Here is a 16930-nt window from a genome sequence, read left to right on the forward strand (position 1 = left end):
AATTTTCAAAACACTGTATACAATATCATGAGTTTTATAAAGCTCAAATCAAGCAACACCAGACAGCATATTATTTTGGGATATATACATATTTTGTTAAACTATTTTTTAAAGAAAAAAGAATGATATACTTGCACAGATAGGAGTGTGTTTACCTGTGGGGAAGAGGCTTGGGAATAAGATAGGAAAGGAACACACACCAAAACACTACAGCATAGTCAGTGTCGTGGTGTTACAGATATTAGATATATTCTGTCCTACCTATCAAGACTAGTCTTGACATAGGTAAAGTAACAACGTGTAGCTCCTTGCCAAAGCCACATGATGGGGAGGAGACTGGACCATGACGGATATCGACCACCTTGTCCAGATACACTGCCATAATGACGAGCAAAACTAAACAAAAGGAACTCTGTTCTCCTCCATGTCTCTGCAGTTGACTCTTTTCTTCTTCTCTCCTTCAGCATATCATCTACTCTGTGAAATTTTTCCTGTCATATGCAATTCCAGACGTATCGAAAAGCACGAAGAGCAAGATCAAGAGGGAAAAATACCTAACCCAAAAGCTGCTTCATGAGAATCACCTCAAAGATATGACTAAAAATATGGGGGTCATCGCTGAGAGCATAATAGGAGCAATAGATAACAATTTACGACCAAAATTAGAATAAGAGTTTTATGTTCTGAGAAGCACTTTAAAGAATTTTGCTCTGTCAAAAAATACTATGAATCTCTAATGAGAATGCTTAAAAATCACCCCTTCTGCGGCAGAATGGATTCTTGTTTTCCAATACCTTTTGTAGGGGAAAACAAGATAATAAAAAGGAATCAAGTAACCTTTTGATTATTTTTAGGGAGTGTTTCATTTCTTCACTTTGCCGGATCTGTGCCAGCTGTCTCCCCCTCACAGGGCCGTCACCAAAGGCGAGACATGCTAGTCTCTGCATGATTAAAAATCACTAACTCAGAATTCAGCCTGAATGCTGTATTAAGTGGCAGATAGACTCGAGAATTCATGATACTTAGAGGTATTATCACAGCCCTACAGAAAAGGAAACCTCAGTTAACAGGAAATGGTTTCGGTCTTCATTTTGGCCTCTCTGTCCATCTCGAAACGCTCTTCGTGGAGCGGGCCAGGACAGCGAGGCCTGCAGCGTGTCCGTGCTAACCCACCGAGACGCTGATTGTCTCCCTGGAGCCATCCCAGGACGCTGTGCCTGATCAATGTGGACTGCTTTGCAGCTCTGAAGGGAATAAGACGACAAGAGCTGGGAAAGTTACAGATTCAAATAGAATTGTAACACCTATTGATCAGGATAATTAATTTACCTCCTCTAAAGATGTGTAGTTTCTTGAATAAAAAAGGAATTAAAATTACATTTCTATCAGCCTAATGGTCTGGAAAAGATAAGCCCATCAATTTCCCACCAGTTGCCCTTTACCCGTTTGCTACAGGATGTACAGTATTACAGGTCACAAGCACCATCGCAAAGGGCTGGCTGTGACATCATGGTGCCGTGCGTGGTTAAGAGACCACCAAGTGCCCTAATGGTGAGCCACGCTGCGTCCCTGGACGGGGAGCACCTTTCAGCAGGGATTCTGCTCATCCATACACTCGGCACACCAAAGCCTCTGCCCTAGGAAGCTCCTTGCACCCTCCGTTCTCCTATTTCCAACCCAGTAACGTGTTTGTATTGCACATTTGCACCGGGGAGCATATGAGGGGAGGGAGGGGGAAAGACAGGAGTAGGTCCAGATTATTCCCGATCAAGAAAAGACTCTGGTCCTGGCCGGTTTGGCTCAGCAGTTAGAGTGTTGACCCGCGGACCAATGAGTCTCAGGTTTGATTCCAGCCAAGGGCATGTACCTCAGTTGCAGTTCGTCCCCAGCCCTGGTTGGGTCATGCAGGAGTCAAACAGTCGATGTGACTTTATCATATCGATGTTTCTGTCTGTCTCCTTCCCTTCCACTCTGTCTGATAATAAGTAGAAGACTATCCTCAGGTGAGGATTAAAAAAAGAGAAAGAAAATAAAAGACTTTGGATTTGATTTGTGCTTCCTGCTCCCTAACCCTATCGGGCATTTAGGCTAAGGAAAGAAAATGGAGCTAACATCCTGCTGAACTCCTGCCTAGCTTGCCCCTCGGCTCAGCTGAGCATCCTTTACAGGGCTTTATACAGTGCTTTACTGCCCTTCAGGTGCTAGGCCCTCGGTAAACGCCAGAGAAGAGACAGGGCCACACGCCTCACCCTGACTGGGTGCAGGAGAGTCCCAGCACCGGTTCTTGCTAGATGGGTCACCGCCCACTGGGGGCGCTGCTCAGTGCCCAGGGCCACAGGAGCCAAGCTGCTCAGAATCCCAGCAGCAAAGAGAAAGGAAACATGTTTTAGTGTTTAGAGGCTTGTTATAATAGCGGAGTCTAACTCCAGGTCACGATTCTAAATGCCTGCCATGAATTTTTTTTTTAAAGCAGTATTTATATAGGATTCATCAAAGCAGTTTCTGGACTTTTGAATTGTCCCAATGGACCAAGAACAACATTTTACTAACTTCCTTGATAATGCAGACGATGTGATCAGGAAGTGCTCAAGACCAGCCGTGTGAGGTCTGAGCACACGGGGAATGAGAAATGAATTTCTTACCCGGGGGGAAACTGTTTCTTATTCCACACAGCCCAGACAGGGTGCCACGTCCCGCTCCCCGTGACACTGCTCCTAGAGGTGGCGTCATTTCCTCTCACATTACCTCCTCTCTGAACCGTATGACTGTCTCCTGCCATTGGATTTGGCAATTACTCGTTGTGTATGGAAGCATGGAAAAGGAATGTTCTTGCCTTATCTCCTTGTATATAAAACTTTAAAAGAATTATGCATTTATGTTTTCATAAACCATCTTTCATACCTTGTCTTCAAGATCTAAAATGTGCTTCTGTGGATGGGGTGGGGGGAACCCTACAATTTAAAGGCAGATGTGATGTATGACACTGCCAACAATCCCCAGACAGCTCAGTTGTGGTGTAGCCCAGGGTCACCCATGACACCAACACTGTTAATATGAGTCTAGTGCCAACTTGTTGGAGGTGAGGAAACCCGGGGGCTGTGTCTGCAGCAGTGATGAGCTGGACCTGGAAGTGCACAGAGGGAGCACCTGGGGAAATGGTTAGGCGTGGCCGTGGACCATGAAGGGGAAAATCTGGCCCTCAAACTGCCCAGTGTTAACCACTAGAGAAATGTTCATGTTGTATCCTTTTGTAATGCCTCTGAATATTAATAGTGTGAAGCATTAGACCAAAATACTCAGGGGATTTTTTTTTAAATATCCCTTTGATATTTTAGTTATGTCACTAGAAGGGGAAAGCTATCATTTTTGTTTGTAAACTACACAAGGCCATCTTGTAAACAGTCACCGAAGTCTTCCCTTTTAATTGCACATACATGTTGAATTTCAGAAAACATTAATTCACAATAGGAGGGCTTTGTTGTTGAAACACTTCTTGTACCATTTTGTCATGTTTGTATTATATTTTAAGATGTTAGAAAGTTAAAATGTATGAGTATCTTAACTAAATGGAACTGAAATAGTCATAACACTCCATACACTGTGGCATAAGATGTAAAATTTGTAATGTTTCGTGATTTCTGTGCATTTTAATATCCTTTTATAATTATGGCATTTTAATAAAAATATTTTAAAAACAATACTGTGGTCTACTCATTTAATTGTCTTAATGTTTTTAAGAAAAAGCAAAGATATACCTGCTATTTACCAATGATCTCAGATAACAAATGTACACTTTTATATAGATTATATCTGAAATTATATTTTTTCACAGCCTCCACTTTGAAACATGGTTTTTCTGGGGAAAATGGGGTGGAGACTCAGCTAGGGCTGCTGCGTACAGTTGTTGGGGTTGAACCCAGCACAAGGCACCAAGCCTGGAGACCAGGTGGGAGCTGAAAACCAGCGCACCTGTCTCTGCTCACCACGCCAGGTGCACCAGTCGCACCGCACCGGCCAGGAGGAAGAGGTGCTTCCTCTACCTGCACAGCGCTGGCGTCTGATCGCTAATCCGCAGTCACAGGAGCAACGTCACCCAGAGAGGGTAAAAGTCTACAGGTCTCAGAAAGGTTCCGTTTGAATCTGCCATGGCCCTGGTTGCAGAGAGGAAATTATGGAGAATATAGAATATAAAAGATAATATTACAAAAATCAACTTTTTAAAAATCCTAGGCAATATAACATTCATATTTTAACTCATTTCATCCTTTGACCTTTTTTTTGACCAGCTTAATTCTGATTAGGCTTCCAGTCTATAAGTCATGTATAGTTCATAACTGAACAAACAGAAGCCTTTTCTGATCCCAAAATAGCACCTTTGGGACCAGCACCAATATTGTTTTTCTTTCCTACAAGCAGTTTAAGTTCAGTTTAAGTTCAGCAGAGGACAACTATGGGCTCATTCCTTAAGCTAACGCCCCTTCTCATTTGGTGGTCATGATGAGATCTGACATAACAGTAGTTTCCCAGTATCCACAGCTTTTCGTTTCCATGGTCTCAGTTACCCATGGTACACTGTGGTCTGAAAATATTAAATGGAAAATTCCAGAAATAAAGAATTTGTAAGACTCAAATTGTGTGCCATTCTGAGTATGGTGATGAGTCATTCCTTTGCCCAGTACATCCATGGCCCATTAGTCACCAAGCAGCCATCTCCATTATCAGACCAATGCTCTGGCTGTCACTGCTTGTGTTTAAGTCACTCTTATTTTACTTATAACGGCCCCAAAGCCCAAGGGTAGTGATGCTGGCAATTCAGATTTTTAAAGAGGAACCTTAAAGTGCTTCCTTTAAGTGAAAAGGTGGACGTTCTCAATAAGGAAAGAAAAGTAATCACATGCTGAGGTTGCTAAGATCTATGGTGAGAACGAGTCACCAATCCATGAAATTGTGAGGAAGGAAAAAGACATTCTTGCTAGTTTGCTGAGAGAGACCATATTTATATAACTTTATTATATTGTTATCATTGTTTTATTTGAATATTTGTTGTTAATTTCTTACTGTGCCTAATTTATAAATTAAACTTTACCATAGCTATGCATGTATAGGGAAAAAACATATATAGGGTTCAGTATTAAAAACTGTGGGTGTGAGTGTGTGTAATTCAATGCTATCCAAGTTTTTTCATGTATCCTCTGAGGATTAAGGGACTACCCCTACCCAGCACCATGTTAGATGTTTACTTACACATTATCTCACTATTCACATTTTTTTTGCATAGAAATTTTAAGTAGCTTTAAACAAAGGATTATGAAAGAAATGCCACATGTTGGAAAGCCCCAAGCTGTACAAAATGTCCCACCGTCACCACAGCCCACCCATTCCACTGCCAGGGGTCCCGGGAGTGCGAGTGGGGGGCCATCCAGGCAGCCTTTGCCCCCAAGCGACTCCAGGGATTTGCTTTGGTCTCAAAAAATTATATTCAGTGTAGTAGAGTTGAAAATAATAAAAGCTAGTTCTTTGCTTCAGCTTTTCAGTTCAACCCAAATCCTATTCTTTTCATAAATTTAGCAAATCTTATCACTTTTAAGAAAACTTTGAATCCACTTACAAACTTAATGAAATGCTCAAAGGTGTCTGAAATGACAGTTGCCAGTGTGGCCTGTTCCCTGTCCTCACCGAGAGCTCCGGCTTGCCGGCCAGCCGGCGCGGCCGCGAGGAAGGAGGCTGCGCGCTCCCGGCCCTGCTCTCGTTTCCAGGACCCCTTCCCAAGCCGCAGAGCCCATGTTCTCCTTTGTCACCCTTGTCACAGGAGACGGAATATACCACTGGGCAATGGCCAAACCACATATAAAAATAAAACTCTGACCCCCCAGCCTGTAGTAACTAATCCAGGAAACCAACCCCTTATCTACAATAATCAGACCAGGAAGGCAGACAGACTAACAGGAAGTCAGACTGTTTTATCTGTAGTGACAGCCCCTGAAACAATCAGCCCCAAATGGCCAGGACCTGATTAATACCGACAGCTTTCCTATTTTTTATCCCTACTTCAACTCAGGACCAGCCAGAGAAAGCCAAATATGAACCCCCTAAACAATTATATAGGACACCTCACGTTTAGTGAGCATCCCCTCATGTCAATACCCAATCAGGACACACCAGAAGCCTTCCCCTTTTCCACTATAAAGCTGTCCTGTGTCCATTTCTGCCTTCGAGTCTCTGCCAAAATGCAAGTGACAGTGGCTGACTCGTTGCTATAGGGAGATCAGAATAAATAGCCTTTGGTGGTTCTCATTTAGTTGGTCTTCATTTATTTCACATTACTGTCTGATAGAGGTGGAGAGGAGTTGCTGGACAGGTAGGACAAACATCTGGGAGTCTTATTTTGCCTGACTCCTGCCCTTGAGCCATATAGGGGTAGAAGGGGAGGGACGATTGGTAATTATGGCAGTTGAATCTTCTGAAAGTATAGATTGGACCACCAGGTGTGAAACTGAACACAGTTTTGCCTTTGATAGGCAATGGAGAACCTACGAAAGACGTCAGAAGGGAAAACTGGAAGCAAGAATCACATCTTTGCTGGCTGGTGTTCTCAGTGGTTAGAGTGTCAGCGAGTGGACCTAAGGGTCTCAGGTTCAACAGTCAAGGGCACGCACCAGGGTTGCAGGATCAATCCCAGCCCCAGTCAGGGTGTGTGCAAGAGGCAGTCAATCAATGTGTGTCTCTCACATCCATGTTTCTCCCTCTCTGTCTCCCTCACCTTCTTCCCCTCCTCCCTCTAAAATCAATGAAAAAAATATCCTCGGGTGAGAATTAACAACAACAAAAGAATCTCATCCTTGTTCCTGGTGAAGACTCATTGCCCTTCTGACTAAACTCTTGCTCCTCTGAGATGTTCAGAAGGCACCTGGGCACCTTCAGTCACGAAGGAGTTGGGTGCCAATTATCAGGGAGGCTGCTTTGCGACATCCCTGAGGCAGGGGGAGAGGACAGTTGACCTCGGAGCCTTCATATTCCAAGAGGGATTAAAGCCTATTGGAGAGAAAGCAATCCTGGAACAACCAACTGTGGCCATGACTATTTCATTTTACTTGGGGAGAAGTTTTCCTTTGCTTTCGAAGCAGAAGGTTTTGCAAATGTTCTTTAAAAGACCAGCATTTTCATTTCCTACCAGAAAACATCAAGTTTCATGGCCCGTTAAACCCTTGCCTCGTTTTCTTAAACTATTTAGCACCTGGCATCTTTTGCAATGCTGAAATGATTTGATTTGATTTTTGTCATTTAACCTATGGGAAGCGCCCCCAAGACCGCTGGCCCTACCTTTCATTTCTCATTCACGCATCTGGGCGTTCTGCCATGACCACACCTAGTTCTTGCACTTAGAACCAATCCACACAAGTACGTTTAGAATATCACAATATTAGGGATCACAATATTAGAGAGCTGTGATCCCTAATGTTGCTCAGCATGGAACAGCACATTTTTGGTTACAAAATACCCTGTTGCCACATTCTCCCTCCGCAGTGTTCCCTGTGGTGACAGTGATGAGCCTCTGTTTCCAACTAGAACACGGAGGAGTTGGCTGCTCATGGTGCAGGACCAGCTGCGCACACCTGCGGCACCAGAGATCAAGGGGTAACCTCACCACTGGGCCTTTTCTCCTCCACTTTGTTTTTGAACAGACACATCAAATTTTTTTTTTTTTTTTTATCCTCACCCGAGGACATTTTTCCATTTTTTGTACAGATAGAGTGGGAGGGAGAGAGAGGGAGAGAGAGAGAGGGAAACATCGATGTGAAACAGACACATCGAGTGGCTGCCACCCGCACGACCAACCAGGGCCGGGGACAAACTGCAACCGAGGTACATGCCCTTAGCGGGAACCGAACCCGGGTCTCTCCGGACCGCAGGCGGACACTCCAACCGCTGAGCCAAACCGGCCAGGGCCAAACACATCAAATTTTACCTTCAAGTATTGCAGGTTCTTTGCAGCAGTCAGTGTCCACCTACCCAGGGCTCTAGCTTCAACATCAAAATTGTAGAGCAACCCTTTCTGAAAGATGGGCTAGAAAAGGGAGCTGGGAGGCAGCTGGAGGAGTCCAGGAAAAAGCGCAAATCTCTCAGGAGATTCCGTTGTGGGAGGTTCCAGGTCCCTCCTTTCTGCCATGAATTATAACTACCAAACCATACTCCATTTTGGTTGTACCCCAAAATACTTAAAAGCAAACATAGGTAAGGAGCAGCTCCCAGGAAGTTGCCTTTTTCACTGGTGCCAGTGGGTTAGATACAACCCCAGGAGCCTCCCTGGGCCAGAGAGAACCCTCTCGTTACTGCTCACTCTTCACTAATAATGAGGCGGGGTAATGCGTTTTGGGGGACTTTTTTTGCAAGGATAAATCACGTCATTACCTTCCGTGTTTTTATCTAGGAGATTGCACCAAAAATCTTTTTTTTTTTTTTTTTTTTATCCTCACCCGAGGACATTTTTCCATTTTTTTTTTTTTGTTCAGGTAGAGTGGGAGGGAGAGAGAGGAACAGAGAGAGAGAGAAAAACATCGATGTGAAAGGAACACATCGAGTGGCTGCCACCCACACAACCGACCAGGGCCAGGGACAAACTACAACCGAGGTACGTGCCCTCAGCGGGAACCGAACCCGGGTCTCTCAGGACCGCAGGCTGACGCTCTAACCGCTGAGCCAAACCGGCCAGGGCCAAAAATCTTGAATAAAACTTTCCAGATAATATTCTTTCATATCACCTTTTGAAGCTCTGTCACCTGATCCACGTGAACTGTGTGACCCCAACACTCTGTGGTGGCACTCCACACTGGGAAAGGGGCGGGTCCCTCCCTATCTCCAGGGCTCTCCCCCTGAGTTTTCCTGAGCTCCAACTCTTTGTAGTTTGTTGGTCCTGATAATACCTCAGTATCACTGTTTCCCAAACCTTGTCCTGCTTAACGTTTCAATTCACTCATGGCCACCTAATTATTAATTTTTGTTCCCTGCTTTCTGTCAGCTGCTGCACCTAAAGGTAAGAAGGACAGCACACCAGCATCCTATTCAGAAACCACCACTTGAGCCCGGCTGGGGTGGCTCAGTGGTTGAGCATCAATCCATGCACCAAAAGGTCGCCAGTTCAATTCCCAGTCAGGGCACATGCCCAGGTTGTGGGCCAGATCCCCAGTGGGGGCATGTAGGAGGCAGCCAGTCAATGTTCTCTCTCATCAATGTTTATCTCTCTCTCTTTCTCTCTTTCTCTCTCTCTCTCTCTCCCCCCCCCCTCTAAAATCAATAAAAGAAAATTTTAAAAAAAGAACAGAAACCACTCAAAGCCGCAGCACACAGGTGCAGCCTGGATAACTAGTCTGTTACAAACATCTCTTCTTCAGCCCTCTGTTTTCTTGGGAACTATCTGGCCAGCTGCACCATCCCAACTAATTCATATCTTTCTGTTCTGTGAGCCACGGCCTGAGGCAAATGTGTTTCCCCTCTCTCTCCACCATCCTGCATACTGTGAGAGAAAGAAACAGAAACTTTGCCTGGGGTACAGAGTGAGGCTTCTAATCTATTTATCTAAACATCTCAAGACTATAGTTGGCCTCGCCAAAAATGTATCCTGTTTTCATTAGAGGCAATGAGTACATTTAGAATATAAGAGAAAGTCACTGGAGAAAATGAGGGCAGTGTTTGTGTGGAAGACAGTGGTGATGGTTATTTTACTGAGGGTCCAGGCAGCCTGTCTGGAGTATGGGAATGCAAATAAGATTTAGAAACAGAGGACCTTGGTTCAAGTCCTGGATCTGCCACTGACCGGCCTCATCACCTGTAGCAAGCTGAGACAGTGAAGGTACAAATAGGCAATGTCCAGATCCTATATTAAAATAGAACTCTGACCCACAACCTACAGCAACCAGCCCAGGAAACCAACCCTTTTCAATAATCAGACCAGGAAGCCAGTCTGCTGTAAGTCAGACTTGTAAGAAGTCAAATTCCTATCTCTAGCGACAGTCCAGGAAGCCAAACAATAACCCCTGGAACAAGCAGCTCCAAAGGGCCAGGACTTGATTAACAGTAGATTTAATTTCCCTAATTTTTCTCCCTGCTTACAACTTAGAACCAATTAGAGAAAGCCAAATATGTACCCCTAACCAGTCTCATAGGATGCCCCAATTCTAGGTAGCCCCAGCTTCCCCGTGCCAACACCTCCAATCAGGGCAAACACAAAGCCCTTTCCTCACCATAAAGCTTTCTCACTCCTGTGCCTGTCTTTGCGTGTCTGCCAAAATGCTGATGATGGCTGACTCCTTTGCCACATACAGCTCAGAGTAAACATCCTCTGCTTGTTCTTGGTTGATCTTTGCTCATTCCCACAGTTAACCTCTCTAGGCTCTAGCTTTCTAATCCATAAAATGAGGCTAAATAGTTCCCACCACTCATTGTCATTTTGAAGTCCCTAAGGCCTCACACTAGCGTGCCACGAAGTGTAAGAAACCACAGGATGAACAAGGGGTATCCTCTTGGAGGTGAATGTTTCAATGACTGGGGAAGAAATGGCCAAATTAAAATGAATACATATATATTGTAGAATTGAATATAAAATGCAAATAAATTTCAATATAAAATAATTGACATTTACATAGCCTTTCATCCCATAACATCAGATTATACATTCTTCTCTAGTGCACATGGAACATTCTCAAGGCTAGACCATAGTATGTTGGGTCACAAAACTAGCCTCAACAAACTCAGAGGACTGAAATAATACCAAACATATTCTCTGACCATGGTGCCTTGAAATTAGAAATCAACTACAAAAAGGAAGTAAAGAAACCACAAATATGTAAAAATTAAACAACATACTGCTAAAAAATGAATGGGTCAATGAAAAAATAAAAGGTGAGATCAAAAGCTATATAGAGACAAATGAGAATGACAGTAATATATATCAAAACTTCCGGATGCAATGAAAGCAGTAATAGGAGGGAAGTTTACATCATAACAGTTCTATCATTAAATCCTAAAGAAGAAACAAAGCAACCCAAAGTTAGTAGGAGAAAGGAAATAATACAAATTAGAGCAGAAATGAATGAAATAGAGAACAAAACTATACAAACAATTAACACAACAAAGAGCTGGTTCTTTGAAAAGATTACTAAAAGTGACAAACCCCTGGAAAAAAGAGAAAAGACTCAGATAGACAAAATTAGAAACGAAAGAGCAGAAGTTACCACATATATCACAGATATACAAGGATCATACTAGAATACTATGAAAGACTACATGCCACCAAATTCAATAACCTAGAAAAAAAGGATAAATTTCTAAAAATATATAACCTTCCTAGACTGAATCAGGAAGAACTAGAAAATCTAAATAGACCAATCAGTGGTGATGAAATTGAAACAACCTTCAAAACCTCCCAAAAAATAAAAGTCCAGGACCAGATGGCTTCACCAGTGAATTCCACTAAATATTCAAATATTTGAAACCTGTTCTTCTCAAACTCTTTACAAAAAATTGAAGAAGAGACAATACTTCCAAACACATTTTGTGAGGCCAACAGAACCCTGATACCAAAACCTGACAAGGATTCATTTACACACACACACACACACACACACACACACACACTCATTCACATACACACACACACACACACACTACAAACCAGTATCTCTGATGAATACAGATGCAAAAATTCTAAACAAAATCCTAGAAAATCTAACATGACGATACATTAAAAAAATAATACATCATGATCAAGTGGGGTTTATTCCAGGGGCACAAGGATGGTTCAACATATGCAAATTGATCAATGTAATACACCACATTAACAAAAGGATAAAAATCATATGATCTTATCAATAGATGCAGAAAAAGTATTTGATAAGATACAACATCTATTTATGATTAAAACACTCAATAAAATAAGTAAAGAAGAAAGTACCTCAACATCTTAAAGGCCATATGTGACAAACCTCAGCCAACAGCATACTCTGTGGTGAAAAACTGAAAGCTGTTCCTCTAGAATCAGGAACAAGACAGTGTCCACTCTCACCACTCATTTTTGTTGTTGTTAATCCTCACCCAAGGACATTTTTTCATTGACTTTTAGATAGAGTGGAAGGGAAGGAAGGAGAGAGAAACATCAATGTGAGAGAGACACATCAATTGGTTGCCCCTCCACGACCCCAACTGGGGCTGGGGATTGAACCTGCAACCCTTCACTCTATGGTTCTAACCACAGAATCAAACTGGCCAGGGCTTACCATTCTTATCCAAGCCCTAGCCAGAGCAATCAGATAAGAGAAAGAAATAAAAGGCATCCAAATTGGGAAGGAAGAAGTAAAAGTGTCACTATTTTCAGATGGCATGATTTTGTACATAGAAAACCCTAAAGACTCCACCAAAAAACTATTAGAAACAATAAACAAATACAGTAAAATTGCAGGATACAAAATCAATGTACAAAAATCCACCGCTTTCCTGTATACTAACAATGAAATTTTAGAAAAAGAAATAAAATAAATAATTTGTTTGCAATTGCAACCAAAAGGATAAAATAGCTACAAATAAACTTAACAAAGGATGTGAAAGATCTACATACTAAAAACTACAAAGCATTATTAAAAGAGATTGAAAAAGATAATGAAATGGAAAGATATTCAGTGTTCATAGATTGGAATAATCAAAATCCTTAAAATGGCCATATTACCCAAAGCAATATACAGATTCAATGCAATCCCCATCAAAATCCCAATGTCACTTTTTAAAGAAACAGAACCAAAAAAAATTATCAGATTTGTATGAAACCACAAAAGACCCCAAACAGCCAAAGCTACCTTGAAAAAAAAAGAACAAAGCTGGAGGTATCACACTATCTGACTTCAAGTTATACTGCAGAGTTACAATAATAAAACAGCATGGTATTGGCAGAGAAACAGACACACAGAACAAAGGGATAGAATTGAGAGCCCAGAAATAGAATCACATTGTATATGGGCAGATATTTTTTTTTTTTGTACGTGCCCCTAGCAGGAACCGAACCTGAACTCTCTGGTCCACAGGCCCACACTCCAACCGCTGAGCCAAACTGGCCAGGGCTGGGCAGATAATTTTTGACAAAGAAACCAGAAACACACATAGAGAAAAAAAAGCCTCTTCAATAAATGGTGTGGGAAAACTGGAAAGCCACTTGACAAAGAAGGAAACTAGGTTACAGTTTGTCCCCGTGTACAAAAATTAATTCAAAATGGATCCAAAACCTAAATATAAGATCTGAAAACAATAAGTTACATAGAAGAAAAACATAGGTACTAAACTCATGGACCTTGGTCACAAAGAACATGCTATGAAATTGACCCTAAAGGCAAGGGAAGTAAAGGCTAAAATAAATGAATGGAACAATATCAAACTAAAAAGCTCCTGCACAGCAAAAGAAACTGACAACAAAACAAAAAGGCAACCTACCGAATGGGAGATAATATTTGCAAACAACAGCTCAGACAAAGGTTTAATATCCAAAAAATATAAAGAACTCATAAAACTAGACATCAAACAATCCAATTAAAAAATGGGCAGAGGACCTGAACAAACACCTCTCCTAAGAAGACATACAAATGGCTAACAGTTATATGAAAGATGTTCAACTTCACTAGCTATTAGGGAAATGCAAATCAAAACTACAGTGAGATACCACCTCACACCTGTTAGAATGGCTGTTATCAACAACACAGGTACTGGAGAGGTTGTGGAGAAGAGGGAACCCTCATTCACTGCTGGTGGGAATGTAGACTGGTATAACCGCTATGGAAAACAGTCGGGCAGTTTCTCAAAAAAATAAGAATTGAGTTACCATATAGCCCACAATCCCTCTCCTCGGTATCTACCTGAAAAACTCGAAAACATGTATTCACAAAGATATATGCACCCCTATGTTCATTGCAGTACTATTCACAGTGGTCAGGATATGGAAGCAACTGAAGTGTTCTTCACTAGAGGACTGGATGAAAAAGATGTGGTGTATATACACAATGGAATACTACTCAGCCATAAGAAAAGAGGAAATACTGCCATTTGTGACAACATGGATGGACCTTGAGAATATTATGCTAAATGAAGTAAGTCAATTAGAAAAAGTTAAGAAGCATGTGACTTCACTCATATGTAGGATATAAAACTGAAATTCATGAACACAGACAACAGTGTGGTGGTTACAGAGGGAAGGGGGTACTGGAGTGGTAGGAACTGGAAGGGGCCTAATATATGGTGATGGAAGACAGTTTGACTTTGGGTGGTGAGCACACAGTGCAATATATACATTTTGAATCATAGAAATGTACCCTTGAAGACTAATATGATAAACCAATGTCACCCCAATCAATTTAATTTGAAAAGTAAATAAATAAAATAACAATGTTAAAAGAAATTACATGCTGTGGTAAGATGCTTCATCTAGACCCCCAGTTTTTTCTTTCCTCTTTTCATTTGGAACTTAGATGGAAAATTCTTAGACATATTGACATATGTTGAAAACACTTTGACAGCCATGACATTCTAGAACAGTTGTTGTCAAAGTGTGATCTAGATTCCCTGGGAGGGTCTGAGACCTCAGGATGTCCACAAAGGCAAAACAATTTTTATAATATGAAGACATTATTTGCCTTTTTCACTTTCTTTCCTTGCAAGTGTTCAGTGATGCTTCCAGAGGCTACACAACACTGAATATGGCCACAAACTGAACACAGAAGCAGTTATCAGCATCCAGCTGTTTTCTATTAAGCCATGTACTCTTCTAACATTTTGAAAAATACAGGGGTTTTTTCATTAAAATATTTTATGTTTCACAAGAAATAGATTTATTGTTGTTATTTTAAATTAATTAATTAAAAAATTTTAAATGTCTCAGTTTTAGTTTCTATTCCACTAAATATTAATAACCATTATTCACATAAACACAAGTGTTTTAAGGAGGTTCTCAATACTTTAAGAATATAAAGAGAGGGTTGATATCCCAAACCTATAAGAACCACTGCTTTAAAATAATTTTAAAAAGTTTTCTTATCCTCACCCGAGGACATTTTTCCATTTTTTTGTGCAGACAGAGTGGGAGGGAGGGAGAGAGAGAGAGGGAGAGAGAGAGAGAGAGAGAGAGAGAGAGAGAGAGACAGAGAGAAACATCGATGTGAAAGGGACACATTGAGTGGCTGCCACCTGCACGACCCAACCAGGGCCAGGGACAAACTGCAATCAAGGTACATGCCCTTAGCAGGAACCAAACCCAGGTCTCTCTGGACTGCAGGCCGACACTCTAACCACTGAGAAAACTGGCCAGGGCTATAATAATAAAAATTTTAACCAGAGCCAACTATGGCATTCACATTTGATTTAGACAATGAAACTCCAAGTGTGAAGGTGGGAGAAAAGACCCATGTACTCTCCACTCTCCATGCACCTGAAATCCACCTTCTGATTAATGTCAGCGACCTCCGTCAAAGCTCAGGCTCCAACACCAGGGGCTGCACCTGGTGCTTCTGCTCGGACAAGCCCGTCATCCTGCCTGAGGTTTGTTCTCCAGCTCTCTGTCCTGGGTTGCGTAGTTTGATGAGCTCCGCTGCAGTTTGTGTTTCCTGCCACAGTTGGCACATATTTGTGTATATATTTTGGATTCCAGGCTCTGATTTGTTTGGAAATCTTGGGGCCCCAGGGGAGAAATGTGATCAGCAATATTAGTAGACTAGCATGCAAAAGGTGGTCAGAACTACAAATCCAGGTACCATTTAAAAGCCCAGTGCAAAAACATGGTTGTACATTGATCCTGCAAGTCAGAGGCAGGAAGCAACCCCGTTATAGAGATTTCCTTCAAAGAAGGAAGATAGTGTGTTTATTGTATCCAGAGCAGATCTGGCAGAGAGTGGATGTTTAATAAATACTTGACGAATGAATGAATGAATGCATGCATGCATGCATGCTGCTAGGGGATTGAGAAAGCATACCCTGGGAAGTGGAATAGGTTAAAATGGAAATGACAGCTGATTGTTCAAGATACCAAATTAAGATGAGTCAAGCTAGAGGTGTTGGTTTAGTACAATGCTGAGCAGTCACCCCAACTGTGAGCTGTGAGGCAGTGTGTCCTACGTGTCATTACTATACATGCTGCTGCGTCTCCGGACACCGTTGACAACTCTGCTGGCCGCCAACTGCTAAAGTGAGTCTCAGTCCAATATGCAGCTACAGCAGACTTCTGAGGTGGGCTAACAACAATGATTTTGTTACAGGATATATAGAGGTCAATGTAAAAGACCAAAAAGTGGATCTGGGACTCTGAAGTTCTCAATCCCCATCTACAATGCTGCATTGAACAAACTCCTGAACTTATCTGCTGTGTAGTTCTCATGACTGATGCCCACTTGGTCCCTGCTATTAGAGACAGACCCAACTGGGAGACAGTCCAACCAAGGCTATCATGATGTCGGAATCCAATTACTCCTGGTCCATCAGAGAAGGATAAACAGGAGTCTGTTCATGCATATGAGCATTTGAATTTGGGCCTTTAAACAAACACTCAAAGGTAAATGTTGGCTCTCATTTTCATTCAGCCCAACTGGAAACAGTAAGTACCAGGACATGCAATATGTAATTTGACTGCCCATCTCACATAGGTTTGTCTATGAAATTAGACTTTTGAAAGAACCAACTTTTGACTATGTTGACTCACTCTATTATAATCTTTATTTTCTACTCAATATATCTATTTTATTCTTCGCTATTTTCTTCAGGTTTATTCTGTAGTCTTCTCTAATTTATTTAAGTTGGATTCATTCAACCAACATTTGTGTGGTTATTGTGGAGCAGGCATTGTTTAACATATTGGAGATAGAGTTGTGCTGCTTGGCTCATTAATTTTATAATATTGGCATTTAAAACGATT

General features: G+C 41.8%; 1 protein-coding gene across 4 annotated transcripts in view; it reads left to right on the forward strand.

The window, feature by feature from the left end:
• The window catches only part of ANO6 (anoctamin 6), a 202053-nt gene extending 200172 nt beyond the window's left edge, over window positions 1-1881 (forward strand). For all 4 annotated transcript variants that reach the window (XM_036251953.1, XM_036251954.1, XM_036251955.1 and 1 more), the window contains one exon: window positions 465-1881. In XM_036251953.1, the coding sequence (XP_036107846.1) occupies window positions 465-671 (207 nt within the window). In that variant the 3' untranslated portion in view covers window positions 672-1881. The remainder of the gene's footprint in view (window positions 1-464) is intronic.
• Window positions 1882-16930: the final 15049 nt, after the last annotated feature.

The sequence above is a fragment of the Molossus molossus genome, unplaced genomic scaffold (genome assembly GCF_014108415.1).
Source record: "Molossus molossus isolate mMolMol1 unplaced genomic scaffold, mMolMol1.p scaffold_m16_p_10, whole genome shotgun sequence".
NCBI classification, from domain to species: domain Eukaryota; kingdom Metazoa; phylum Chordata; class Mammalia; order Chiroptera; family Molossidae; genus Molossus; species Molossus molossus.